Consider the following 27,896-nt stretch of genomic DNA (forward strand, 5'->3'; position numbering starts at 1 on the left):
CTCATAATATTCAGCTGTTGCCTCAAGTATTGCTTCAGCTGTTGGCAGGGATAGCAGGGGCAGGCCAATAGTTCCCCCACATAAGCAGCCGCCCATCTACTGCTGATGTTGCAAGCATTCCATCAATGGTTTTTAGTGCAGAGATCGGCATACCGCGCTATCGCATATCCGGTCTCTGCTTTCGGTACATCTTAGAAAGTGATGAAAACGGCACGAATCTTAAGATGTGGCGGCCGGCCAAAGTCGGCTTTGGTGCAATCTTGCTCCAAAGTTCCTGGTGACGTCTTTTGCCGCAATAAAATCTTTTCAGGGCCTGAAATTTAGAGCTCGAAATTGTTATCCAGAGATGTCTTTGCTCCTCAACGACAATGCGTCTGGCTCATACCAGACAATCGAGCGTGCTGGATTGCATCAGATGAAGCTAAACTCGGGAACAAAAACAAAACTAAAAAAAAAAGAGAAACACAACAAAAAAGATACAATAAAAAAAGAGAGACAAAAACAAAAGATCAACGACATGATCTTTCTTTGCTAGCCAACTTGTCGCAGACAAATCTACGGACCGACCTAGTGTGTGTTGATTTGAGTAGTTGCTTGAAGAAACTGGCACGCTTTGTAGATGCCGCCAAGTTGACTGCGTGTAAAGTGATCACGTAAATCGATCTAAATAATTGCCTCATAATTAAAGACTAAAATGTGGATTTCATGGCTCCTAAAACCACCTTACGGCAATTTAAATTTTTTGATTTGATTGATCACTATGATAGAGTGACATTATTACGTTCCCTATTCGAGTCCACACGCCTTGACCCGGACTCTGGTTTCATTGAAAGATTTGAACTTGACGAGCTTGATGGATTGCAAATATGTCAAACAACTCGGCGCACTCCGAGCGGGCAGAGCATCGGGGTGTGCTTATGCGAAAGACCAACACTGCTCAATTTTGGTAAATGGCGTGGCAACGCGGTCGCGAGCCTCGCTGACCACCACAACAAGAGCCATCATTAGAACTGGCGGCCGTTTGAGACAAGGCTACTTTTGTCGAAATCACAGTCCCTCATTAAACCCGGTGTTGTTCACATCGACCGAACGTTGCGTCAAGGGTGCCTGACTAATTGACAGCGGCACGAGCAGGTCTCAAACGATCGAGTCTAGACGTTTCCTCATCAACGCCATCCTTCTGTTTTACCTGTTCTTCTGCAAGATGTTGTTTCTGTGTGTCAAGTTGAAGAATAAAAGCTCACCAGGAAAGGCACTAGTCCAGACAGACAAAGACCGTTCGGCGGCAACCCGAAAAAGTTAGATTAACTGGTGTTACCCAAGTATGATATTAAGTCGTGTCGGCGCTTTCTGGCGTCTGTAATAACTTTGAGTGAGATCCGGCTAGGGCAGCCCAGTCCGGGCGCAATCTGGCTGAAGGACGAAGGTAGGCGAAGCACCCGTGTATTTGCAGCTGGGAACGTGGACGTTTAATTTTAAGAAAAGATACCTTTACAGCATCTACATCTGATCTGTAAACTCGACACAGCGGCTGTAAACTTTTCTCCGGTTGTGTAGGGTACGGCTTCACCAACTTCGCACAATTGAGAGCAGAAGGTTCTGCATTGGCCTTGTGACTTTAGCTAGCCGTCGCGAGAAGACAGCACAATACATATAAGCCCATACTTGGGCTGAATCTTTCTTTAGAAAGATCTCTGAGTAGTCGTGCACATATGCACCTAGCCATCTTTCTATCCTTTAGATGCGAAGAGGCTCCTCCAGGCGGGATTCTTACCCCCCAACAAGAATGTACTGACAGAGCAAAAGTAAACGGAGGTCCCGATCGTCGAATCTGCTTTGCCAATACTGATGTAAGATGTTACTCATCCAAGTACCCAAAACGTTAAGGATCAGTGGTTTTCCTGACGAGTGACCGTACTGGAGCTTCTCCGCACTCAAAGGGATGCAACGGTTCATAGCAGGCTGAGAATTTGAAAAGGGTCAGGGATAGGGTATAAAGAGTTCCAGGCCAGTGAAAGCTTCTTCAGTCGCCTTGTGCGAGCGCTTTGGCGAGTCTCGTCCAAGAAGAAACTTCTGCTAAAAAGGACCCTCATCAACGGTAAACCACGTTCGGCCAAGGACCGAGTAAAAGATCGAATTGACGAGAGTAGGAGAGAGCTAGGAAAGTATAACTTCCTAAATTTTGGTACCACTCTCTAGAGTTTCCATCGATCGGAAACTTGTCGGAAATGAGACGCCACCACCACGACATTAGACTGACAAGAGTACATCCCGGCGCAGTCCAGACCGGGGGCGATCCGGCCAAACAGCGATCGGAAAGCATTGGGAAATCCGAGTATCTGAACTGATCACACCCATAGTGCTGCGAATGGAATTTTCATGCAGAAGGTGCCAGTATCATTGGACAGCCATGGGGTGAGAAGCTCTCGTACACCTAAACTCTTTCTCTATCACTCTCGCCAACAACACTTTTTATACCTAGCGGCCTGGGTGTGACCAAACTAGGTTGAGCTATGGCAGAGCTTGCGAAAAGCTATATACTAAGTTTCAACCGCCTGTATTACCGCTATATAATTACATAAAAAAATAAGGGCCCATTTTCTATTACCACCCGGGCATCAAGTAATGACGAGTTACGGAACCTAAATCGTCTTCGAGGGCCAGGCCCACTTATTTGTTCTGGAAGCACTTCTAACTGTTGATACAGGCCGCGATAGATATTTTTTGCTTGGGAGGACGAGGGCTTCTTCAAGCATGATTGATGATTATTTTCCTTCTAGGTTGTGGTGTCTCGATTACCAGAATTATGTCGTACAAAAGAAAAATGGGCCACCATGGCTTCTCGACTATTAAACGAGGGGCCGGTAAATGGCCTGCTGGTGTAGTCACAACACGAACCATTTCGACGACACTTTGTGCGTAAAACCTAAGCAGATGTAAATCAAGCCTTCGGCATTCGTGCAAGCCAAATAGCTGCAAGACTAGGGAATTGGCTCTGAGCATATTGACTTGCTTGCGTGCTCGCGGACCGTTTATAGTCTCCACCCCCGGCCGCAGCTAATTTTAGATCATTAAGCGGGCCCATCCTTGCCTCGATCTTGCGTGCTTGCCTCCGCACACCAAACAAAACACAAGCGACGGGGGCCGGCTTTTCGCGTATACTCGGAAAATCAAAGCGCCATGCATCTCTTATCAATCGCCGCTGCGCTCGCAGCTCTCCCGGCCGCGTTCTGCCTCCATGAGCAGGCGCCCTTGAACAGCCACAGCAAGCTGCATGGCGCCGCCGCTGCGGACAAGCACGCGCCGTCGTACCGCAAGGCCCTGCTCGACCTGCACCGGAACTTGGTCAGCATCCCGTCCATCTCGGGCGCCGAGCATGACGTCGGCCAATGGCTCGTCAATTACCTCGTGAGCAAAGACTTTCGCACCGATGTCCAACTTGTCGCGCCGCGTGAGGGCACGCCCAAGGGCGCGCAGCGCTTCAACGTTTTGGCCTGGCCCGGCAAGCACGAAAAGTCGCGGCCGCGCGTGCTCGTATCGAGCCACATTGACGTGGTCCCGCCGTACATTGCCTACGGCATTGACGACGGCCCCGTCACAAAGGATACCGTCATCCGGGGCCGCGGGTCCGTTGACGCCAAGGCCGCCGTGGCCGCCATGACGATTGCTGTGGAGGAACTCGTGGCGGCTGGACGCGTCAAAGACGACGACGTCATGCTCGTGTTTGTCGTTGGCGAGGAGGTGGCCGGCGACGGCATGATTACCTTTTCCGACGCCGCGCTGGCGCGCGACGAGCCGCCGTCATGGCACTCGGTCATTTTTGGCGAGCCCACCGAGAGCAAGCTCGTCTGCGGCCACAAGGGCGCTCTGTTCTGCGAACTCAAGGTCACTGGGCGTGCCAGCCACAGCGGCTACCCCTGGCTCGGCAAGTCGGCCAACGAGCTACTCATTCACGCCGTGTCCAAGATACTTGAGACGGACCTTGGCAGCTCTGAGCTCTACGGCAACACGACGTTCAATCTCGGGCTCATGGAAGGCGGCGTGGCGGCGAATGTGGTTCCCGCGTCCGCGACGGGAAAGTTTGGCGCCCGTGTGGCAATTGGACCAGAGAAGGACGGACACTTGATTGTCAAGAAGAGAATCCAGGACATCTTGGATCAAGTTGACAAGGATGCCTTTGAGATGACTTGCAGTCCTGGCTACGGCACTGTAGACTGCAATTGCGATGTTGAGGGTAAGTGCATTTCATGCATGGAGCTTGCGAGCGCAACTGACACCAAATAGGTTTCGAAACTCTCACCGTCAACTATGGCACTGATGTTGCCAACCTGAAGGGAAACTTTACAAGATATCTGTATGGCCCCGGCTCCATTCTCGTTGCGCACGGCGAGAACGAGGCTCTGACAGTCGGCGACTTGGAGTTGGCTGTTGAAAATTATGGAAAGCTGATTGAGCACGCGCTGAGCAAAAAGGTATGAACGACAAGCATTGGCAAATTTGACAAAAAGGATCATAGCGTAGGAATAGAAAGGGCGTCACATCTGCTGCATTATATACTATTTCATTATACGAATTATACGAATTATCCCATCTTGCGTTTTAAGCCTTGACAACCTGCGCCCAGCGTTCCGGCATGATCTTAGAAAAGTCAAACTTGCCGTCCGCACCCTTTTCAACAGCGCCTTTCTCGGTGACGACGGCGTCAATGAGCTCAGCGGGCGTCACGTCAAAAGCCGGATTCCAGACATTGATGCGCTGGTCGGCAGTAGCCACGCGCACTTTGGTCGTCTCGTCGACGGTGCCATCGGGCTTGATGACAGCACCCGTAATCTGGGTGAGCTCGGAGGGTTTGCGCTCCTCAATTTTAATGCCGTCACCAGTGTCCGTGATAAGGTCGATACTCGTTGTGGGAGCGGCGACAATGAACTTGATGCCGTGATGCTTGGCCAGGACGGCGAGCTGATAGGTGCCAATCTTGTTGGCCGTGTCGCCGTTGCGAACCACACGGTCGGCGCCGACAATGACGGCCGCAATGTTCTTCTCGGCGCCTCGCGTGCGGAATAGGGAGGCAGCCATAGAGTCGGTGATGAGGGTGCTGGGGATGCCCTCATAAACGAGCTCAAAGGCAGTCAGGCGGCTGCCTTGGTTGTAAGGCCTAGTCTCTGTGCAGAAAGCGTGCTGCAAAAGTCCCTTGGACTGGAGCGTGCGGATGATGCCGAGGGCAGTGCCGTGGCCTGAGGTGGCAAGTGAGCCAGTGTTGCAGTGAGTGAGCACTGAAATCTGCTTGTCGGAGCTGGCGCCGACCTGCGCGCGTAGCCACTCGGCACCGTAGTCGCCAATGGCCAAGTTGGTCTTGAGGTCCTTTTCGAAAATATTTTCAGCCTCGTCGATGAAAGCCTGCACGACCTCATCTTTAGTGGCAGCGTCGCCAGCAGCGCGTATTCTGGCCTTGAGCTGGTTGATGGCGTTGGTCAGGTCAACGGCCGTCGGGCGGCTTTCCTTGAGATAGTCGAGGGCTGTGTCGATGTAGGATACAATGTCTTGTGTTGAGCCATCGGGAGCTGAACCGTTGTGTAGCTCGACAGCGAGACCTAAGCTGGCGACAATGGCAATGGCCGGGGCGCCGCGCGTCCGCATGCTCGCGATGCTGTCAAAAGCCTCTTCGCGGGTTGCGACATTGTCGTAGTGAAATTCATGGGGTAGACGGAGCTGGTCAAGGACCTGGAGCTGACCCCGGGTATACTTGACAGCTTGCAAAGTCGACATGATTGCAGCAGTTGTCTCTAAAAAAGAAAATTCAGAGATACCTAAGCTGCTGCGAAAATAAAAGCTGATGTCGACATGAATTTACACTTGCCCCTCCATCTTGATGGCGAATTCTGCCGCGACCCCGCTAAAGTTCGCGTTGATGGCGTCAGGCTAACTAGATTTAGTGAGTGGCCCCCTTTATAATTGTCCTCTGGCGCTCACCGCCCTGTGGCTAGCGCCTCTCCATGGAGGAACTGTGGCGCTGCTATCAGGGGCCTCGCAGGGGAGCTTCGCGCTGGTTCAGGCCGCGCCACACAAAGCACAGCTCGTCGCGACAGATAACCTCACTGCATACTAACACTTCCTTTCCAACGCTGCTCACAAAATACCAATGGCAAGTGCTTTGCCATGGAGCAGCAAGCTTCAACGTCAAAAGTTACCGGTAAGTATCCTACTCTCCAGCGGTCCAGTCGTCGCTTTCCGCCGGGTGCTGTTCCTATGACCACGTCTCACCGTCTGTTTAGTCGAGTACTTTGACCCTCATAATGTCTACGAGCTCCTGAAGCCCGGCCTGATCCCCCGATTACCGTTGCACAATCTTCACTGGCAATCACATTCGGGGCCGTTGCGTTCGATTGATACCCTGCATATTGAGCTCGTGGACGGCGGCAAGCTGCACCAAGACGAGAAGCCCACCCCGCCCAAGCAACCTGCTGTGTCCGACGCGAAGGATGACGGTTTTCAGACGCAGGTTGTAGGTGGTCAGACCGAAAATACCGAAGCCACCGAGATCAAATCTGTCGCAGTTAAAGGCGCAGCAAGTCGACGCCACCAAATTCCTGGTTTGCGCCGCACACCCTACCTCAAGGTTCTCTTGGTTCGATGCGACGATAACGATTCCTACAAGAATACGGTTCGCTCCGAGGTTCGCGAATGGATCAAACAACACACCCCGCCGACCACCTCTTCGAAAAAAGCCAGCAATCAAGAGAAACATGATGCGTACGAGTGGCTAATCCTGCATGTTGTTATCCCCAACACGGCAGCATCCACGCAACCGCGCAGCACTAGCAAGACTGAAGGCAGCACAGATAAGAGCACAACGTCGCGATGGAGACCAGGCTCGACGCCTCTTCTAGAAAAGTTTCGCTCCGATTTCAACAGCTCCAGCAAGAGTGCACCCGATAGGATCGCGCAGATTCGCATCGGCATCAATGATGTTCCCTACGATATGCTACCGCGAGTTGTCCCTGCCGTACCGTCAGGGTACAATGAAACTGAGCAGGATGCTGAGAAAGCATGGAACGAACTAGTTAACAAGCTGAAGAATCTGATTCTAAGCTCGTTTGACAAACGCGTGACACAATATGAAGAAGATATCAAGGAGAAGGACACGCAACGCACGCTGCCGGGCTGGAACTTTTGCACCTTCTTTATTCTTAAAGAGGGATTAGCACTCGGTTTCGAAAATGTTGGTCTGGTCGAAGATGCGCTTGTTGGCTATGACGAACTCAATGTTGGTCTCGAATTGGTTCTTGCTGAACAAGCCGAGATTGGTGAGCCTGAGAGTCATGGCGGCGCGATGCTGCCATTTAGCGACGACCTCAGAAACATTGCCCGAAAGGCACTTGCTGAGGCTTCAGGCTCCTCGAATGACGAAGAGGCTGTCGATATGCAATCTGCCAACAAAGTAGCAGTCAATGTTGATGATATTCCCATCAGCCCTGCGAAAAAGGCATACCGCGACATGATCCTGGCCAACAAGGTTTCTGTATTCGACTTTAGATGTTATATCTTCTCTCGCCAAATTGCACTGCTATTGCGTCAGGCCAACACGTCCGTGACCAGAGAGCAACTGCTTTCTCGGCTCAAGGAACAACAAGAGTCTATTCTTCACGGCGTAGCGCCACTCGCGAAAGCTACTCCCCACAAGGAGGACGATACTGAAAACCTAACTATACTTGCACAAGTCTGTCGCAGAACACTTGAATTTATTCCGTCTCTGTCAAATGTCATGCGACACGACATCATCACATCTTTATCAGCGGACTCCCCAGAGAATAAGGAGCAATTTAGTGTCGAGGCGTACCAAGTCATTGACAACTTGGTTTCGTCCTTTGCCTTTTCCGTGACACAGCAAATCTTGGCTCAAACGGCCACCAAGGCACTACCGATTCCGCCATCATCGTTGCCGCCCACGGATGGGGTTGAGCAAAAAGCTTCCATACCAGAGCCCAAGACGATGATGCATCCAGCCAGGAACTCTTCTCTCAATGAAAGATCGCCGAGAGCCCCCTCTAGCCCAGGATTCCCAGGCCCTGGTCGTGCATCCGTAGCACCAGCCGGCGATGGCCAAAGTAGCCAATTCCTCAAAGTTGGCATCGAGGAGCTCGCCGCTGGTCGCGCAGAGCTGTATATGATGTCACGAAGCATTTTACAGAGACTGGGTAAGATTCGAGGTTGGAGTGCGGGGTGGGATGAAGCGCCTATTGTGCACGACTCCGGCATTGAGGCACTGGATGAAATCGACCTCGATGACGATAATAACGACAGCAATGATAACGATTCAACGCATAACGAAAAGAAGCTAAATGCTGAGACGACACCTACCAGCGCTGGGATCCGCAGCCAGCTACTGATATCTGCAATGGATAATTCTCAAGACTTTTATCGTCTTTATGAAATCATGACTGACAAGGCTCTTCGTCATTATACAGTGGCTGACCAACATGGCGCGGTACAGACTGCAATTGCAGACTTGGCCATCCTGAAGTTTTCCCTGAAGGAGTACGCTGCGGCCAAGTCTTACTTTGACAAGGCACTTCAGTATTTTGGCGAGTCAGGATGGAGCATGATTGAGCTCTCGATGCTGGTCATGTATCTCCAGTGTCTGAACGAGCGCAACGCCAACCTAGAATATGTGAGGGCTGCACTGAAACTGCTCAAAATGTCGAGTTCTGCCGAACTGTCCCGCATTCAGGATTCATCGGCGCGCCAGTTGCGACCCAGGCAGGAATCAGAGGACTCGCCGATCAAGGGCATTGTAGCCAAACTGTGCGACTTGGCGTCTTCTTTGCGCAGCGATGTTCGGTCACCATTGCCCCTCTTCTTTACAAATATAGACATCCTAGGAACGCCAAAATACGAGGAAGGCCGTGATGGGTGCGCCGTCTCAATTGGCATATGGAGCCTGCTGCCTGACGACATTACTCTGGACAAAGTTCAACTGAAGGTATCTGGCGTAGACGAGGGTCCCGTCAAGGACCTGACTTTCGCGAATAAGGGTGCTGTGGTTTTGAAACCGGGCAAAAACAAGCTCTCGGTGTACACCAATGTGAGTGCATTCATTTCAGTTCTTTGCCTGTTGCACATTGCTAAACCATGCAGTCTGTCATTGCCGGCAAATACAAAGTCAATCACTTTGGCCTCCATTCTAGCCGCATCTTCCTCCACTACGACGCCGACGTCAACACGTCCCAGCCACTTACCTCGGCCATTTTCAAACAGCCGGAGCTCACCCTCTACCAGCACGCCGACGCCCTCGACGTCGACCTTCAGGCCACCAAGCATACGTCCCTGGACAAGAACAACAGCCTCGACCTCTCCATCAGCACGGGGTGGAACACACTCAAGCACTGCGAAGTCCGCATCAAGCCCAGCTCAGGCGGCCTGCGCCTTCTCACGACCGAGGCCGTCGTCGTCGACTCGTCTCTCGAGCTAGCCAAGCCGCCCGAGTCGGGCCTCTTCCTCTTCAACGCCATGACGCCCCAGACGTCTGTCACTTTGCGCTTTCCATTCTCCACAGAGCTTGACCTCGACGATGTATTTGCCAAGGTCGAGGTCACCTACGTCACCGACGCCGATGAGTCTTACCACCTCGCCAAGACGTTTAGCGTCCCTGTAGCTCTCGCTGTCGGCGTCAACGTCCAGGACGTGTTCAAGCACAATGCGCTCTTCTCGCGATTCAACGTCACCACCGCCACGAGTGGGCCGCTGCGGCTCTACAAGAGTGAGCTCCTTGACTCGGAACTCTTCTCCGCCACGTCGGGCATGGCGGCGGCGGCGGCGCCACCCGTTATCGTGTTCCCCAAGCAGTCTGCCAGCATGCTCTACCGAATTCACCGCAACAATGACTCCCGCATAGCCACTAGCGCCGCCAAGACCATGTACCTTAAGCTGCACTACACGCAGCTGCAGACCGAAGTCGCCAACCTCATCCGCACGTCCGTCTCTGAGGCGCTCCGCGCCGCCTCGCTTGCTCCCTACGTTCGCGCCGTCGTCGCCTCCCTTGCCAAGGACCTCAAGCGCAGCCTACAGCCGTGCGACCTTGAGCGCGCCGCGCTCCTCGGCGCGGTGTCGACGTCATTCCTCCACGGCATCCCTTGGGAGAAGCGCCTTCAGGGTATCGCCCCCAGTCCCACAGTCCACCGCCTCGCCGCGTGCCTGCACCAGTGGCAGGCGGAACACAAGCGCCTCGCCCTTGCCGCCGCCTCGGCCGCACCGTCCGCCTCAATCCTCATCCCCGTCGAGGTCCCCTCCCTCACCATTGTCCACACCGCCGACATCCGTCTCCGACGGCCCCTCCCCGCCACTATCAACAACGACGCAGCAAGCGATAGCGCCGCCACGCCCACAGTCTTCCTCAACCAGGTCCTCCATGCAACCCTGCACCTCAAGTGGACGCGCATCTGGGACACGGAGAGCCCGCGCGCTGAGGACCTTGAATTTAGCTACGACGTCTCCGCGAGCGCCGAGACCTGGCTCATCGGCGGACGCCGCAAGGGCCACTTTGTCATCCCCGGGTGCACCGACGATGACGACAATGCCGTGTCATCGTCGACACCCGCGACTGAGGCTGAGATTCCTCTGATTCTGATCCCGCAAAAGGAAGGCTGGCTGCCCTATCCGAACGTCGACATTCGCGAGATCAATACCGATCCACCGCCTCGGGGCGGGGTCGAAAGCGCGGGGCATGCGGCGCTGGGCCACAACATCGAAGTCGACTGGAAAAATCTGGGCGAGACGGTGCGAGTTGTTAGTGATAAACAGGCGCTCACGGTCAGCCTTGACGCAAGTGGCCCTGCAGGCGGACCCTTGGTCTTCGAGAGTGAAAGTCGGCCCATGGTCAAAGGCATACGGATAGTGGCCTAGAGAAAACAAAACATCGTATAGGCCCTAATTCACAATGCGCTTTGCAGACTTGCCTTTCAATTGAGTCTTCCTATGTAGTCGGACCGTATCATTTCTCTTGCCGGGCCTCCCACGTGACTTCCCCTGCAGCTGAGCTCTCTGCTTTTCTGCCATGCGTGGCTGCTAATTGACGCCTTGAGCCGTGATGCCGCCACCGCCGCCACGTTAAACTGCCTCTTCCGCGTTTGCTGCCTCTGTTAGAAGCCCTGGAGTATCACGGCTAGCGAGGCTATTCTGATGCTATTGTGTTATTCTGTTGTTGATGGAAGGAATATAGGCACACTAACTATGCGTATCACGATGCTGTGGCCCGGAAAGGCTCTGGCTTCTGATTGATCAGATATATTTGTTACCGCCACGCTGATGCAGCGCTCGTCACTAATGTGAAGCTGGTCTATAACAGGTTCAATCCACGTTGCAAATTTCAAATCTGACGTCGTAAATTTCAGGGTTTATGATGATGCAGTAAATGGCATGGCGCGCCACATTGCGCTATTTGGCCACGCAATCGCGGAACTTTCAAGTATCTCTACTGTAGCATTAGAATTAGTTGGGTTTAAGGAAAACGAGTCGTACCGAGTGGCGCATGCTGAAAAGAGAATGCTACAATATTCTTGAGTCTCTCGAAAGGCACAGAAAGGGACTCCCGCGGGTAGCTTTCGCTGATGATGACTTTGATACGACCGAGATCATCAGCTGGACTCCAGTAGCTTTGATCGAGGAGCTCCCGTTGAAATTTGGGGAAGCTGAGAGGGAGTTCCCCGGCATCAGAAAACCCTATCAATATTAGCATGGCGCAACATCTGCGAGAAAAAAGCGTACCAAACGAGTTTTTTAAGACATTTGGCCATGGCCCTGCTCGATTCATCGAAGCTGACCTATGGACAGTGTCAGCACGAAGAGAATGGCTGGTGTCTCGAGGGAGATAACTCACGACACGAATCTTCCGTCTACAAACAGGCGGACCTCAAAGACAACTCGATCGGCGAATTTGCCGTATGATCGGGTGGACTGGCTTATCGGTGGTGTCGCCCAAGAGTGTATCGACAGCTTGTAGGGAGCACCAGGGGGTAAACTGGGAACGAAACAACAGACAGTTGGTAGTCCAGGGGAGCCGTTGATGTGTGAGAGCTCTAGGAAATTGTTAGCCAAGTAGAAATTCGATGAGCCGACGCGTTACCATCGTCGTGAACCACATGGCAGGCTACTCTGAATTCCTTTAGCGGGACTTGGCCATCGCGTGGGAACAGAAGTATATCCCAATCTTCGTAGCGCATGTTGAAAGTGCTTCCCAAAGATGATGATCAAGACTGTATATAGCCGAAGGTGATGCTGAGAGGTCGAGGAGCTTCTGTGAATATTGTACGAATGAAGACTTGAAATCGCCCGAGCTGGCGTCGACATCAGTGCAGACTGCATGAAAAGAGCAAAACTTAGTCAGCCACTTAGAAAAGTAGAGTCAGAACCGACACACGATCAGCTGGAATGCCACAGCAACCGATGGCGCAGGTTGGGAAGCGAGGACTAACTGCAGCAGGAGTAGACGCACCGAATGGAGAGTGCGGCGGACCGCCACTGCCAGACCAATCAGTGCTTCAAGCGGACAGCCTTAGCAAAATGATGGCATGTTGAGCGGAAGGAAAGGATCTCCGGTGCCAATTTTCCCTGTAAGAGCATGGCTATGAGGAAGAAGATTCGTTGTCGTTGCCTGGTGAAGTATGCTGACACCAGGGTTGGCGGTCAGCAGCTTGCCAAACGCACTGCCAGCTGCCAGGAAGTGGCAGGTTTTTAGCTACCTATGTTTTTCAAACATGTTCCTCCTGCAACATCTACAATAGCAAAGTATTGGAGCTTTAACATCTCTGCGCCGATTAGAATGAAACGCCACGGCACAGTAGGTATTTTCTAAGGAATTCCACTCTTCGTGAAGAATTTTAGACTCATATTATACAGCCATACCCGTAGTATGCTATTCAACGACTCTAAGCCTCGTGGCGCTCCGTGAAGACCAGAAAGTCGAACGACAAGAAGCTCAACCAACTGTCCTTCCTCGACTGATACTATGCCTGTTTATGTACAAAAGAAACTTCAATTCAGTCTTTGTTGTGAGGTTCAAGGCTCCTCGTCTCCCTCCATGCGTGCCTAGAAAGAAGGTTAGCGGCGTTCGGAGAGGCCGTAGCAATTATTTGAGACCTACTCTCACGGCACCAGGCCCACCAAGCTCCTTCTCCAGACCACCCTCGAATTCACGGGGAAACGAAGGCCTGTCGGGGTAGTTTAGATAGACGAGTCCACAAACACCGAGGAAGGTAGCAACAAAGGTGCTTATCATGATGAGGCCGGGGCCGGTTGTGGTCCAGGTGTAGTCCCAAGGCGAGAAGATGCCGAGCACATCGTTATCTTCGTGGACCGGCTCACCAAAGTTTCGGCGCTCCTGAGGATCCCACCATTGAGCATATGGATCGCGGTGCTGTCGCTTGACGCGGGGAGGGTTGATGTAGCCGCCATTCTGTACAACGTTAACGGAAGTGCACCGGTTATCGCTGAGTCGATTCAACTGACCATGCCCGGGTCTTCGGCCTCGGTCATCGTGTGAGGGTCTGGGTATTTCTCGTCAAGAATCTTCTTGTCGGCATAGTGTGTCGGCAGGTAAGCTCTGCGCTGGATGATGGGTGCGCGGCGGGCAGCGGCGAGGCTGTTGCGCAGGGCCGAGGAGCGCACAATTCGTTGGGGAAGCATCTGCAGCCGGGCCTCGAAGTTAGTCATCAGTGTACAATGCAGTCAAGGAAAAGGGTATAGCGACGCACGTTGAGCGAATTGAATGCGTTGCGGCGACCAATTAGCTCTGAAATCGATACTTTGCCAGACAAGTTGTCGAGCGTAGGTCGGTTTGGCGTTGAGGTTCTGTGTAAGAATTGGTGCCTGAGGCAGACATAACAAAGTATCGTGCGACACCACTGGCTAACCAGGTTGGGACTTGCTTCACCTACGGCAAGAATGGCAATCCCGGAGCAGTACTAAAAAAAGCAGAAATCAAAGTGTCTTGACGGCATCAAATGTCAGTAAGAAAGTTTGTCTATTTTCTCACCATTCTTCGTCTTTTCTCATTGGGCACATCTTTTACAATATGGCAGCTGTTTGCCCCCCCCAGCTATGCTGCCATTAAAAGCCCCACCAACACTTCCTGGTTGCTGCCTACCTACCTAGGTAGGTACCTATCTACCTTGTCTTTTAGGGAGGTTGCCACTAGAATATGCTCGTCTCCAACTTGGTGCAGCGCGCTCTGGCAAGTATTCAACCATCATCATCACGCCAAAAAGTTTTACCCGCGTCATCGCCGACCAGCAGAATTGAGGTTCTACGCCGCCTATGGAACGCAAATCATGGGCAGACTTTGTGCAGAACCTCGGAGATACATCACGCATCTGTAGATTTTGAAGTTCTGCAATAAATGCCATCCGCGCGGAACTCAACGCCTCCCACTCTGCCTGGCCCCGTGTCGTGAGCATGGCCGACACCGCGTCGCCACGCAAGCCTGAGCCCCGTGAGGATCCCCCAACCCTCAAACCAGAGCAGAACGGTGTCCATGAACCGCAGTCAGGCGAACGACTGTCCAACGGTGGTTCTGTGGTCGTTCAAACAAATGGACACCATCCCGAAAACGCGGCCCTGGCCCCAAACGGACACGATGCTGAAAATCACGACCCCGACGACTCCGAACGCCCGGCCAAGCGACAGAGAACTCGAGATACGACGCCGACATCCAGTGCACGAAAGCCAAAGCCGATATCCCCACCTTGGAAGCAGGCGGCTGCAGATGGACCAACGTCTTTCACGGAGAACGGCCGTCGCAAGTCCGGGCGCATCAATCTGCTTCCCTTGGACCTGCAACCACCAGCTAAAAGACGCACAACTAGAGGTTCTCTTGGTGGACAGACCAAGACGCCCAAAAAGGGGGAACGATCGGCGTCATCACGCTTATCGCGAACAGCAGCAGCAACCCCTGTTTCGCGCCAGACTCGCAAATCGTCAATCTCACAGCCTGCTCCAAACTCCTCATCAAAATCATCAGCCAAGAAATCAGCTGCAACACCAAAATCCGCGACACGGGCTCGAAGGCGCTCGCCTTCTCCTCCCCCAGTTTACACACGTCACTCCACACGACCGACCCGATCATCTCGACACACCGATACCGACATTAACGATGGAATCGATTTGAAACGATCACCCCGAAACGTTTTGCGTGCTCTTGGCTCTGGAGAGATACCACTAGTACACCCTGGCCAAGTACCAAAACGACCCAAGCTCGGCGCCAGCTTCGAAGATTTTTGGGCGCGTGCTGGTGGTCTTCCAGTTGAGGAAGGTGGGCTACAAGCCTCAGAAGATGGCCCATACTATACAGACGAACTGGCTCTGAGAGATGCCAGAATAATCATGAGAATTGAAGACGAGTTAACTCCTGGTGGCTTACTTGCGCCTGGCCGCTGCTCATTGTTTGCGCCAGAAGGAGACGACGATGTTCCCAGGCAGTGGGCCCGTCAAGATCACCTAGTAAAGGCCGTCGCAAATTTCCGGAAGCTGCTTGTGGCAGAACAGCAGCGGCATAGATTCGTCGCCAAAAAGCTTGCAGAAGCCTGCCGCGATGAATGGATACGACGGCAGCCGAAGTCAGCAGAACAATTGGAGGCGGAAGCCCGAGAATTATGCCTTGCTCGATACAAACAAGTCTTGAAAGCTATGACCGGTACTTGGGAGAATGTGCGCGCCTACGTTAACAAACAGCGCCTCGAGGAATGGGAAGTCGAAGAACAGAAGCGAGTCAAAGCTGCTTTGAACGAAGCAGTAAATCTCTCTGAGCAGAAGCTTCAAGCTCGACGAGCTGGTCTTGACTCGGAGCCGCTGTCTGACGATGACGGTTTTGATGATCTCAGCGATGATATGAGCGACGACATCAGTGTCCTCGAGCAGGGTGACTCTGATCTAGCATCCGACGAAGGTAGCGAAAACGACTCCGACGAAGACAGCGATGTCATGTCATCTTCGGAAGACGAGGACGGCGAGGATGTCAAGGATGCTGCGGATGAGGGACTGACGCAAGAGCAATTGCGCTTGAAATACGCCAACATTCCCGACTTAGACCCCGGTAGCAACGAAGATGCCACAGACGCGCCTACTGATGCACCCACCGACGCTGCGACGACACAACTTGGTGCAGAAACAACTGATGTCGGTGCCGAGACGACTGACGAATCGATTGATATGGATGATGACCTAGGGTCCAGCGACATGGGCGAAGCTGCTGGCAGTGGCGAGTCGGAGGAAGAAGTATCTGAAGATGACGTTGGGGGCATGCTGGGACTCTTGTTTGACAAATCGGAGCTTAAGAAGCTTGAGCAAGAAGTCGATAGTGAAGCACCTACAGCTGCAGATGACGATTACCAACCAGCTTTGACAGTCGACGCTGAACAGGAACAGTCCGACTTTAGCGATGCTTTCGAGGATGACGACGAAGTCACTCTGATACAACACCCGGATGCGTTTGAAAAAGCCGAAATGCAGCCAGCGGATAACCAGCCTACCGTAGAGCAGCCAGTTGAAAAGAGCGAGATTAAAAGCTTGGTGAACGGCGAACACAGCGATGAAGAGAACCTGCCTACGAGCCCGGTTGAAGCTGATGCGATGGACTTGGACGAAGAGCCGGTGGAAGAAGAGGCTGTACCAGTGGCAGCGCAACCAGAGGAGGATATGGAAACAATGGTGGATGTAGGTGGAGAGGAAGATCTTGAGCACAATCTCGTGAGCCCCAAGACAGATGAGATCTCGAACCCGCGAATGTCGCAGCCCAGCCAGTCGCCAGATACGACTAATGCTAAGGCTTCCGAAGTGGAATCGCTTTCGGCGCTTGTGCCAATCAAGAGCACTGTGGATGAGACCAGATCGGAGTCTCCCAGCAAACAATCGACAAACAAGACTGAGGTACCTTTCCTGTTGCGAGGTACTCTGCGTGAGTACCAGCGAGATGGGTTGGACTGGCTCGCAGGACTGTATGCCAATCACACGAATGGTATCCTGGCAGATGAAATGGGTCTAGGCAAGACGATTCAGACAATTGCTCTTCTGGCTCATCTGGCCGATCAACATGAAGTTTGGGGACCGCATCTGGTTATTGTGCCAACCAGTGTCATGCTCAACTGGGAGATGGAATTCAAAAAGTGGTGCCCTGGATTCAAGATTCTCGCCTACTACGGTACCCAAGACGAAAGAAAGAGAAAGCGACAAGGATGGAATAACGATGATGTATGGAACGTGTGCATCACCTCGTACCAGCTGGTGCTCCAGGACCAGCAAGTGTTCAAACGTCGGCGATGGCATTACATGATTCTGGACGAAGCGCACAACATCAAGAACTTCAAGTCACAGCGATGGCAGACTTTGCTCGGTTTCAATACCCGAGCTCGATTGTTGCTCACTGGCACGCCACTCCAAAACAACCTAACGGAACTTTGGTCATTACTCTTTTTCCTCATGCCTGCACAAAATGGCGAGGGCGGGTTCGCGGACCTTCAAGAGTTCCACGAGTGGTTTCACAAGCCTGAATCTCAGATCTTGGAGAGTGGACGCGAGCAGATGGACGAGGAAGCCAAGGCCATCATCTCCAAGCTCCACAAAGTCCTACGACCATATCTGCTGCGGCGGTTGAAGGCCGATGTGGAGAAGCAGATGCCAGCCAAGTATGAGCACGTTGAATTCTGCCGACTTTCGAAGCGTCAACGTGAATTATATGACGGCTTCCTTTCCCGATCCGATACGAAGGAAACACTGTCGTCTGGCAACTACCTGTCCATCATCAACTGCCTGATGCAACTGCGTAAAGTGTGCAATCATCCGGATCTATTCATCGACCGGCCGATTATGACGTCGTTTCGCCAAAGAAGCTCAGTACCGGCAGAGTATCAAGTGACAGAGCAGCGTGTGCAGCGGATTCTATTGAAAGACAATCCCATGCGTAAAGTTGACCTTGGTTTCCTCAATCTAGTGCCGACGAAGCATGAGTCGCAGTCGAGTGCTGCCTGTGATCGTGTTGCTCAGCTCAGCTCGTACCGCATCATGATTGATATGAAAGAAGCGCAGCGTGTTCGGGCACAGCTCGCATATTCGGACTTGGATCCTCTGACGGTGGCGTCCACTGTGGGCTATCTAGAGAGCGCTTCGCGCTGGGGCAGATTCGAGGAACTGCAGCATTCAGTTTATGTCAATGCGCTTCGGCGCCAGCAGAAGCCCATATATGGATCCAACTTGGTACAAATGCTGACAATGGATGCGCATAAACGACCTTGTCGACCTCGCCCAAAGCTATCCAAGTTCATCATGCGCTGGTTCGAGGATGAGTCGTCGTATATCAATGCACTTACGCCTAGCCTGGATGAGCGTGCAGATGAGTACAAGCTACTGATTGAAAAGTTCACATGTGTGACGCCAGCAGTGGTGACGAGAGACATGAACGAGGTCTTGCTAGGTCGCAAGGCTGCCGTGCGCTTTACTGACGAGGACTTGAAGCTGTCTGCACCAGTGCGTTGGGCACCATTTTTGCCAAAGCAGACGCCGCCGGACCCGTGGCACGAAGCAAGAATGCGGCATACGATCCAATTCCCAGACAAGCGGCTACTCCAGTATGATTGCGGAAAGTTGCAAGCTCTCGACAAACTCTTGCGCAAGCTGCAGTCTGGAGGCCACCGTGCGCTCATCTTCACGCAAATGACAAAGGTACTGGATATTCTAGAGCAATTTCTGAATATCCACGGACATAAATACCTGCGACTGGATGGTGCGACCAAAGTTGAGCAACGCCAAATTCTGACTGATCGTTTCAACCGGGACCCACGCATTTTGTGCTTTATTCTATCGACGCGATCTGGTGGACTGGGCATCAACCTGACTGGTGCGGATACGGTCATCTTCTACGACCAGGATTGGAATCCAGCCATGGACAAGCAGTGCCAGGATCGATGTCATCGCATTGGCCAGACGCGAGATGTGCATATTTACCGACTGGTCAGCGAGCACACGATTGAGGCCAATATTCTGCGTAAGGCGTCGCAGAAGCAGATGCTCGACGATGTTGTCATCCAAGAGGGAGAGTTTACTACAGACTACTTCAATAAACTGTCCATCAAGGATGTGTTGGCGGACAAGGTCGACAACACAAGCGAAGGGGTGTCTGCGGCAGATGCTGCTTTGGATCGTGTGCTGGGCGGCCCAGATAGCAGCCGTGATCAGCGTACCGTGGGCAGAGCGCTGGAGCAGGCCGAAGACCGAGAAGATGTGGCGGCGGCTCGTGTAGCCGAAAAGGAAATACACGACGACGATGCTGATTTCACGGAAAAGGCGAGCGGCCAAGCGTCGGGAGCCTCGACAGCACGGCAAGGAACGCCGCTGGACAAGGCAGACGTGGAATTTGGCGAGGACGGGCAAGTGGTGGAGGTGGAGCTTAATGCGTACGGGGAGCGGATAGGAACGATTGACGAGTTTATGCTGGCGTTTATGCGGGAAGCGCTGCGGTACACTAAGCTGGATCTGCCTAGGGATAAAAAGAAGGCGAAGAAGAAGGGTAAGGATACGCGAAAGCGGTGATTTGGTTTCCCTCCCCCTTTTTATTTTTGGGTATACTACCCGGGCGTTTCAAAGAGGAGGGCTGTATTAGTAAATAGTGACGCCACTGCATAGGGAATTGTTTTTCTCCATGATTTTGTACACTTGCTTCATTGCATGGCGTCTAGGTCCTGCATAGTGTTGCTGCTCTATTGGATTCAATGGGGAGTTGACGATAGGAAGAGAAAAGCTGCAAACGTTGGAAACTGGAATTGTAATAAATAAAGAAGAAATAGGTGAACATAATAATATTGAGGAGATGATATCAGGTGCAAATGAGGTCATTGGTGGTAATGATGGGCTTTTGGGCAGGAGGAGAGGAAGGTGAAGGAGGCTGAAATCAGTGCCTGATATAGCCTGAGGCTGCCTGACGAGGCACTGTGACGCCATGGATTGAACTTTGATTATATTGGCTGGCGCGTTTGCAGGCTGTTTTGATACGCCAAAATCTGCGCGAAAAGAGCTAAAAATACTAACTATTAGGTCAATAGATGAAATAGATGGAAAGTGGAAAATAGCCTCTTTGCGCGGGGTTTCCTTGTAAAATAGCCCTGGCATGGACTTGCTTGGCCGGCCGCATCGTTCCACCGCTCTTCTAGTCCTTCTAGTCCATCATCAAACACTCGCGCAGGCCTTGTCTCTTGTCTCTCCCTCTCGCTCTACCTCTCCCCATCCAGCCCGATTTACGGCGTCCATTCCTTTTCCTACTTGTTCAGCATCATTCTTCTTTTCTTTGGATGGGCAGACCGGCTTCATTTTTGATTCAGTCCGCTGCAATTCGGTGGCAGCATCCTCACGCCACTACACATACCCCTGCCCGGCGCAAAAGAAAGGGTTAAACGCGCCCACCACCGCCATCTCTCGCGCATCCGATCTTCAACCTCAATTCTCCCTCCCCAACGTCAGCGACGCGTTTTCTTTCGACTCGACGCTGCCCGATTACATTCGCACCGTGAATCGACTGCACCGCAATGCAGGCGGCCGCCAAAGGCAAGCCCGACCACCAGGGCCGTAGGACCAAGGTACGTCACTTGCGCCCACCACCCCTGTGACTGCTTTGCCTCTTTCTTGTTTGTTTGGCGGTGCTGCATGCGCCCCGGACAGGCCATTCGTATCTGACAATGCAAATCGCATCGATAATGCTGACTTTTTACTCTTATTTGTCTTCTCTAGCTGGCGAATTCCTACCAGGAGCTGCTCAAGTCAGTAATCACCTTCTAACGACATCGCCTCGACCGCGCCCGCTAACCAGCCTCCAGCGAATTCTCGAGCAGCGATCTCAAATCGGTCGGGAACTATACTCTTGGCCGCTTGATTGGAAAAGGCTCTTTCGGAAAAGTCTATCTAGCCACCCACAAGCTCACCAATGGCTCCAAGGTGCGCTGCTCTCTCTTTGCGCCGCCTACCCCTGCCACCCTTGCTTACGCCCTTACAGGTTGTTCTCAAGTCGGCCAACAAGAGCGATTCGAATCTCGCCCGCGAAATCCACCACCACCGACAGTTTGTCCATCCTCATATTGCCCGCCTCTACGAAGTCATAGTTACAGAGAACCTGGTATGGCTTGTTCTGGAATACTGCTCTGGTAAGCTGTGCCACACGACAACGGTCGGGTCCGCATGCTAATGTACTACAGGCGACGAGCTGTACAACTACCTACTCGACCACGGCCCGCTCGCCATCGACAAGGTGCAAAAGATTTTTGCCCAGCTCGTCGGCGCCGTTAGTTACGTCCACCTGCAGTCTTGCGTGCATCGCGATCTCAAGCTCGAGAACATACTCTTTGATAAGCACGAGAATGTCAAGTTGGTAGATTTTGGCTTCACGCGAGAATATGAGGGCAGGGTGAACCACCTTCAGACTTTTTGCGGAACGATATGCTACTCGGCCCCCGAAATGCTCAAGGGCGAAAAGTATGCTGGTGAAAAGGTCGACGTCTGGAGTTTGGGCATCATTCTCTACTCGCTGCTCTGTGGCGAGCTGCCATTCGACGACGACGACGACAATGTCACGCGATCACGAATTCTTGGCCAGGAACCAAAGTATCCGGACCACTTGTCGCCCGATGCCGTGGCGCTGATCAAGTCGCTCCTTTCAAAACGACCGATTTTGCGACCCAGCTTGCCAGAGATATTGGCTCACCCATTTCTAGCCGAACATGCCCCAGCCCAGCAAGCTATCCTCGAAATCATGCCACAACCTCCATTCACCTCGCCTTTAGAAAAGGACTGTTTGCAACGCATGAGAAGTGCTGGCGTGGATATTGACGCGGTGATTGAGAGCGTATTGTCGCAGCGATGCGATGCGCTGACTGGATGGTGGATTTTATTGCTGGAAAAAGAGGAGCGCAAAATGAAGCGGCGCGAAATCAAGCGTCGAGAAAAGGAGACTGAGCGAAGTCTGCGCCGTCTGTCGGCCGCATCCAGCCGGCTTGAGCGCCTAGCCCCGACTCTACAGGATGTTGACGAGGATTCTGGTCTCACTTCCCAGTTCATCCGAATCGGAGACCAACACTCGCAAAGACGCGGCCGCAGCGACAGACGAAGCGCAGGATACTACGACATTACTATAACAGACCTTCCGGAGCTTACTGAAGTGGCTCGGGAGAATGGCTCGGCGAGCGGAGGCGAGTCTGCGCGACCAGCCGATAATCAGTCTATCCGGTCCGTGTCAACTTCTCATTATCGACCTATACCGCCGCCTAAGGAAGGCGTGATTCGCAGTGCAAGGTCACGCGGATCAACACTGCATCTCATCACAACAGCTGACTCCCTCAACAGCAGAGCCCAGCCCAGCCCTGGGGAAATGAGCAACGGCAAGGCCAACGGCATCTCCAAGTGGAAGAAGAAGCCCAGCATCATGGCCCACTGGAAGCACTGGACGCACTGGTTCAAGGAGAATGCCAAAGTGCGGCGCAAGGGCCACGAACGTCACGCGAGCAGGAGCACGCCTGATCTTCATAACAAGGAACGGAAAAACACGGAAAAGGATGTGAGCCCTCGTCCGCAGACGAGCAAGTATCCAAACTCGACGAGCGGCGCAGGCTCCCACGGTACGGCGCCGCTGCCCAAGGGCGTGGTGGCCAACGGGCACTATGGCAAGGCAGCTTCGCCAGGTCGCCGGGTGCTGTCTAGGAGCAGCACCACGAGTAGCCTGACGCCGTCGCACCCACATCGACCGCGTGTTTCGAGCAACAACTCACATTCGTACAAGCGACAATCTATTTCACCCGCGCCCATGACGCCTCGGTCGACAGTGCGTCGATCATCGGCTGGCCTGCGGGGTCGTAAATCGACGTCTTCGTCGGTCTCGTCGGTTCGCTCCCTGCACCACCACCACCACACACACTCCAAGGCTTCCTCGACTAGTTCCACCAGATCCGTGTCAGCATCCAAGACGCCGCTCGGCCGGACGCACTCGCCGCACCACTCGGTCAAGGTGCTCCCCGCCACACCAACTTCGCACGCATTCCCCTCCAACATTCGTCTTGTCCGCGGCTCGCCCGCGCCGGCCCCGCTGCAGCTGTACAATGAGGGCATGCCGGGCGGCAGCAGCAGCAGCAGCCGCGCGCCTGGGTCGCCGAACCCGTTCGCCGGGGGCGTGCAATTTGCGAAGCGCAAGAGAAACCTTTTTAAAGGCCCGAGCCTGAACTTGCCGACGATTTCGTCTTCATCGCGCACGTCGAGCGCGGGGTCGCACTCGCGCAGCGGTAGCGGCTCCGGCATGCGAAGATCCACCGACGTGGCTATTCCGGAGATTCAGGAAGAGGACGAGGATCGCGTTGTGGAAGAAGATGAGGAGATTGAAGAGGTGGAGGCGTTTAATCCGATTGTGGGGGGACCGGGTGAGATTGTGGAGGAGCAGATTATCGAAGATGACGAGTTGCCGTCTGCGTTGGATCTTGACGATGCACATCCAGCTGTTGGGGTCAAGTAATGTTTTCTGTTGACGAATCCGCATTCGCATTTGCATTGCGCATTTCTTTTACTATTTTTCTTTCTACCTTCTTCTTTTGACCCCCCCTTTTTCTTTATTTCTTTTCCCTCTTCTTTTTTCGTCGACCTCTTTGACGTTTTATTTCTGCTGGAACCGACTATACCCACTTGTTTCAGACTTATCGAGTTACGGGCTGATTTGCAGCTACAAAATGCTGCAATATATACATGGAAAGGATTATGCAAAGCGCGCGCTGTAGATTTGGATTTGAAGAAAAAAACAATGTGTTAGCAGTTGTATCATGTACAAGTATACGCTATTTGATTATTACGGAGCTGTTGCCAGTATTTCATATATGTCATGTACATCAGGTACTGATTTTCTTATCCAATGCCCTGTATTCGGTGATCCCCCTTGGTTGTTGCTCTTTTACAACTCATTGTTCTCACAGTTCGTCACCTCGTACTCGACCGTGTCGTTGCCTGTCTTCCAGACTTTGGGCTTGAAATCGAGGTAGACGAGCTCATTCTTCTCGGGCTTCCAGTTGCCGTTTGTGTCGCGGTAGTAGACAATCTCGCCGGAGCCGGCGTCGCGCACCTCGACCGTGGTGTGGGAAAGGGTGCCGTCGGTGGTCCAAGACAGGTGGTAGCAGCCGTCCTCTTTGACGGGGAAGGGCTTGGAGCAGCGGACGTTGCCGTCTGAATCGATGCATTTCTCGACGGCGTAGTCGAGGACCTTGCCCTTGGAGACGGTGTCGCCAGCTACGGAGTGTCAGCAAAGGGTGTTGTAGAATTGAAAGGAATGAGGGGGAGAATGTACCAAAGACGTTGGTCAGGGCGAGGCCGCTGGTGAGGAGTTGCTGAGAAGTAGGCAGATGCATGGTGATTTTATGTTTTGATGAATTTGGTCGTTTGATAATGTTCTTGGGACAAGAATGGGCCAATGTAAACGGGCAGCGAGAGAGGTACTTGAGGCGGTTTATATGAACTCTTAATTTTGGGGAAATAGGCCTCCGGGCCGCGTAACAATGTGAAACCGGATTTTTTGCGATGCAATCGAGGGGGGCGAATAGTTGAGTGGCCCCCAGAACTTTTCGCTTGTTGATGCGCGATCGATGACGATGACCGTCTTCTCTTTCGGGAAAGCGTGGGCAAATGGTCTTGGGGCTGGGTACAAGGCCCGCAGAAAAAGCACTCTGGAAAACTCGGCAATAGCAAGTTTAAAGCTTTTGCCAACAAGCAGCTGTAGCTATAGCTAGGTGGAAATGTTATCCACTCATTCTTGGCAAGGCTTGGTTTTGTTGGGGGCTGTTCTTTCCATCAAGGTCCGTGATGCAACTGCGATGCAACTGAGGGTGGCACGGAACATCGACCCTCATCCGCGCTGCCCTCGATGTCCCGGAGCATTGTCCTTGTTATTATCACTGATGAATTTCTCCAGCCCAACTATCTGGAATAAAAAACTAGACTTTTTTTTATGTATTTTCTTCTTTAAAAAAAGGAAAAGTCTCCGGATCTCCTCGACATTCACATGCCCCGTCCAGGAATAGCGTTATGCGTCACCGTTAACTTTAGGGGCCCACCAATCGTCACCAAAGTAATAAGCCCGAGGATCCGAGAACTCGAATGCGGCATCTTCCTCGCGCAAACTGATTCATCTGTGCTGTACATGTTTAATTTTGAGGTTGCAGATGGAACCAGACAGCATTTATTCAGGTGGAAAAAAAAAAAGAAAAAGAATCGTTGGCCAGCTACCAAGTCGTTAGCACCCGTTAAAGAGCTTGTCGGTTTAATGCGCTAGTCCCGCGATGCATTTGCGCCTTGACAACGCTGCCGCTCATATCCAATGAAGGCCATGCAAAACTTTGCTCTTTGCTGTAAACGGTCTGCGAGGGAGGGAAATATGTAGAAGAAGAAAAGAAAGAGAGAGCAAAAAAAAAAAGGAAAAAGAAAAGGGTCCGTCGTACAGGTGGGACAGTTGTCAGAAGTTAAAGCGCCGGCTATCCATCCCCGTTGAAGAAGTTGGCCATTTACCTCAAACAGTCACACGAGGCTGGGACATTGGACGCACAAGCGCCAGTGAAGAATGAAAAACTGCCGCCTTTCTGTTTCAAAATGGCCTTTACCATGGGCGATGAGCTTGACTCTGTCGGACTTTGTACTTGGACACTTGTCGGAAAAAAAAAAGAATGGACAAGATGTGCTGCTGTAATTATGTTCTCTGACAAAGCAACATTTACACGACCCCAAAATGCAGCAAATGATATTACCAAGACGTGGCTGCTTCCCTCAATATTGCTTGTAAGAAAGTACTAGTTGCATAGAATAAAATAGAATGAAATAGAAGAATTCCAACATTGCCGACAAAAAAACTCCATGACCATTTACGACAAGCCTGTGTAAATTAATGCCAATACCCCCCTCTTCCCAAGAGCCGACATTCAAACGTCCAATACACCATACCGGCTGGTGTAAGCACAAATGCACGAGCGTATCAAACCCCATCTCCCCCCACCTCTTCACTAGCGACGAAACAGTGTCATGCGTCACGATACTTCTTCTTCTCCTCCTCCTCCTCCTCCTCCAGGGTATCCTTCGACTTGTATGTATGTGTATATATATAATCGTAGGAGGCAACGCAGAGAGGCTCATACACGATGACGGTGGCCAGGTCAGGCCCGCCCGCCTGGGGGAGACTTCTCTACCAATATGGATACGAGGTGTAGCCTGACCAGCGAGTGGTATGGCAGTTGCGTGTCGTTCCGTCGCTCCAGCGAGTAGTGCAGTGCGATTTGGACGTGAGGCTCATCGGGGGCGCCGGGGCGTAGACCGCGGTCGGCGCGGGGTAGACGGGGATTACGAGCGCCATGGGCGGAGGAGGAGGCGGCGGCGGCGGCGCAAGAGGGACGATATAGCACCACATGTTTCGAGAAGCGAGAGTGCCCTTTTTTCTTTTTCCTCTTCTTGGCGAAAGAAAAAGAGTCGTCGCAGGCTGGTTTTGCCTCGGGGTTGTTGTAATGCGTGTGTCGTATGTATGGACAGCACGGTTTGAGATGGGAGTGAAATCATCATCTTGACCGGGGCACAGCTGTTTTAAAAGAAGAAGAAAAAAAAACGCCGTCACGGGAAAGGTGCTCGGAATAACTCGCCGTCGCACATGTGCTGCGTTTAGCAAGAAAAGGGCAAGAGGGGAATGCAAGCGCCCAGTACCGAATAGATGCGTACCGTCATCGTCGCACACGTCTCAGTGATGCCGCGGCATTAGCGGTGCCGACATGGAACCTCGACGACCTCCCACCATTACTCGTTTCTCATTGTTGCTACATTAGTATACAAAGTGTTTCCTCGTCTTCGTTCCGTTTTGCACTGCGTCAAAACACCCGTCGTTCCCGTGCCTATTTTCTCCTCCTCTTCTGCTTACACACACATACACACACACGGCTACTCTTGTCATTCACCGGGCGTTGCGTTCTTGCTGCTTCCGCAGTCTCTCCACGACGCCCACGCGCTCCTCGCGCAGCGTGACCCAAAGCCAGAACCACGCGACCATCTCGATGAAGACAAAGGTGAAGATGACACGATTCTTGAGGCCGTCAGTCGCAGAGCCGCCCCCGCCGCCAAAGAAGCCCGGTTTACGGCTGGTGCCGTTTGTGTAGACGCCCAAGGGGCCCGTCGGTCCAAAGGTGTAGCTGTAAAACACAAGGGTCATGGAGAAGATGAATCTAACGGGTGCTGTGGTTTTGATGTGTTAGCATTTTTTTTCCCCGTTTCTGCTGGCGGTAAGCGAGCCAGCAAAGCGAGAACTAATCAAAGAGAAATAAACGCGAGCTAAGCGAGGAAAACTAAAAACCAGAGATTTACCTTGGGTGCCCCAGTAGTAGAGCGCGCCCAGCTCCTCGGGCATGGAAAGGGAGACGAGGTCGCTCAGACCTAGTAAGGCGAGGACGACGCCGAGAAAGGCGAGGGCAGGGGATGGCGAGTCAAGGCCGCGGGCCGGTGGCTGTAAACGATTTAGTGATGCGCGCGGCAATATGGGGGGGGGGGGGGAAGAGGGCTTGTATCTGGTGATACTGTGCGCAGGGAGGGAGAGGGGCGCGTACCAGTCCCATGCTGCGGCCGAGAATATAGACGAGGATCTGGTCGTCGACAGTTTGCGGGTTGAAGAGCATGAAATAGGCCATGGTGAGGTGGAAGAGGGAGACGGAGGTGATGATGGTTTTGCCTGTAATGAGCGCCATGATGCGTGTCGGTTTTTGGCTGTCGGCGGCGATTGTGTCGCGTGTCGTGTGGTAGGTAGGAGGAGCTGGAGCTCTAGGTAGCTAATATCGCAGGTGGTGCAGACCTGTCGTTGGGGCCGCAGAGTCGTCCAGCGCGTA

The 27,896-nt window shown here is 52.7% G+C and overlaps 9 protein-coding genes across 9 annotated transcripts; 4 read left to right on the forward strand and 5 right to left on the reverse strand.

Annotated features, from left to right (window-relative positions):
• Nucleotides 1-3,180: 3,180 nt before the first annotated feature.
• BBA_03016 (peptidase family protein) lies at nucleotides 3,181-4,478 on the forward strand (the record flags this gene model as incomplete). Its single annotated transcript, XM_008598113.1, has 2 exons — nucleotides 3,181-4,234; nucleotides 4,285-4,478. 2 exons carry the CDS (start codon nucleotides 3,181-3,183, stop codon nucleotides 4,476-4,478), a joined length of 1,248 nt encoding a protein of 415 aa, XP_008596335.1.
• Nucleotides 4,479-4,599: 121 nt separating this feature from the next.
• Nucleotides 4,600-5,766, reverse strand: BBA_03017 (S-methyl-5-thioribose-1-phosphate isomerase; the record flags this gene model as incomplete). The annotated part of the gene is made up of 1 exon (XM_008598114.1): nucleotides 4,600-5,766. The coding sequence occupies one exon, from the start codon at nucleotides 5,764-5,766 to the stop codon at nucleotides 4,600-4,602; it is 1,167 nt and encodes a 388-aa protein (XP_008596336.1).
• Nucleotides 5,767-6,156: 390 nt separating this feature from the next.
• On the forward strand, nucleotides 6,157-10,899 carry BBA_03018 (TMEM1 family protein; the record flags this gene model as incomplete). Its single annotated transcript, XM_008598115.1, has 3 exons — nucleotides 6,157-6,190; nucleotides 6,273-9,082; nucleotides 9,136-10,899. 3 exons carry the CDS (start codon nucleotides 6,157-6,159, stop codon nucleotides 10,897-10,899), a joined length of 4,608 nt encoding a protein of 1,535 aa, XP_008596337.1.
• A 491-nt stretch (nucleotides 10,900-11,390) lies between these two features.
• BBA_03019 (uncharacterized protein) lies at nucleotides 11,391-12,215 on the reverse strand (the record flags this gene model as incomplete). The annotated part of the gene is made up of 5 exons (XM_008598116.1): nucleotides 11,391-11,467; nucleotides 11,515-11,715; nucleotides 11,761-11,816; nucleotides 11,873-12,071; nucleotides 12,119-12,215. 5 exons carry the CDS (start codon nucleotides 12,213-12,215, stop codon nucleotides 11,391-11,393), a joined length of 630 nt encoding a protein of 209 aa, XP_008596338.1.
• Nucleotides 12,216-13,050: 835 nt separating this feature from the next.
• Nucleotides 13,051-13,704, reverse strand: BBA_03020 (NADH:ubiquinone oxidoreductase 20.1kD subunit; the record flags this gene model as incomplete). The annotated part of the gene is made up of 3 exons (XM_008598117.1): nucleotides 13,051-13,080; nucleotides 13,136-13,447; nucleotides 13,501-13,704. The coding sequence occupies 3 exons, from the start codon at nucleotides 13,702-13,704 to the stop codon at nucleotides 13,051-13,053; spliced, it is 546 nt and encodes a 181-aa protein (XP_008596339.1).
• A 741-nt stretch (nucleotides 13,705-14,445) lies between these two features.
• Nucleotides 14,446-19,569, forward strand: BBA_03021 (SNF2 family domain-containing protein; the record flags this gene model as incomplete). Its single annotated transcript, XM_008598118.1, has 1 exon — nucleotides 14,446-19,569. One exon carries the CDS (start codon nucleotides 14,446-14,448, stop codon nucleotides 19,567-19,569), a length of 5,124 nt encoding a protein of 1,707 aa, XP_008596340.1.
• A 989-nt stretch (nucleotides 19,570-20,558) lies between these two features.
• Nucleotides 20,559-23,521, forward strand: BBA_03022 (serine/threonine protein kinase; the record flags this gene model as incomplete). The annotated part of the gene is made up of 5 exons (XM_008598119.1): nucleotides 20,559-20,609; nucleotides 20,761-20,789; nucleotides 20,847-20,964; nucleotides 21,023-21,170; nucleotides 21,222-23,521. The coding sequence occupies 5 exons, from the start codon at nucleotides 20,559-20,561 to the stop codon at nucleotides 23,519-23,521; spliced, it is 2,646 nt and encodes an 881-aa protein (XP_008596341.1).
• Nucleotides 23,522-23,950: 429 nt separating this feature from the next.
• Nucleotides 23,951-24,401, reverse strand: BBA_03023 (uncharacterized protein; the record flags this gene model as incomplete). The annotated part of the gene is made up of 2 exons (XM_008598120.1): nucleotides 23,951-24,282; nucleotides 24,341-24,401. 2 exons carry the CDS (start codon nucleotides 24,399-24,401, stop codon nucleotides 23,951-23,953), a joined length of 393 nt encoding a protein of 130 aa, XP_008596342.1.
• A 2,573-nt stretch (nucleotides 24,402-26,974) lies between these two features.
• On the reverse strand, nucleotides 26,975-27,758 carry BBA_03024 (uncharacterized protein; the record flags this gene model as incomplete). The annotated part of the gene is made up of 3 exons (XM_008598121.1): nucleotides 26,975-27,252; nucleotides 27,382-27,520; nucleotides 27,621-27,758. 3 exons carry the CDS (start codon nucleotides 27,756-27,758, stop codon nucleotides 26,975-26,977), a joined length of 555 nt encoding a protein of 184 aa, XP_008596343.1.
• Between the last annotated feature and the right edge of the window lie 138 nt (nucleotides 27,759-27,896).

The sequence above is a fragment of the Beauveria bassiana genome (assembly GCF_000280675.1).
Source record: "Beauveria bassiana ARSEF 2860 unplaced genomic scaffold BBA_S00006, whole genome shotgun sequence".
Taxonomy (NCBI): domain Eukaryota; kingdom Fungi; phylum Ascomycota; class Sordariomycetes; order Hypocreales; family Cordycipitaceae; genus Beauveria; species Beauveria bassiana.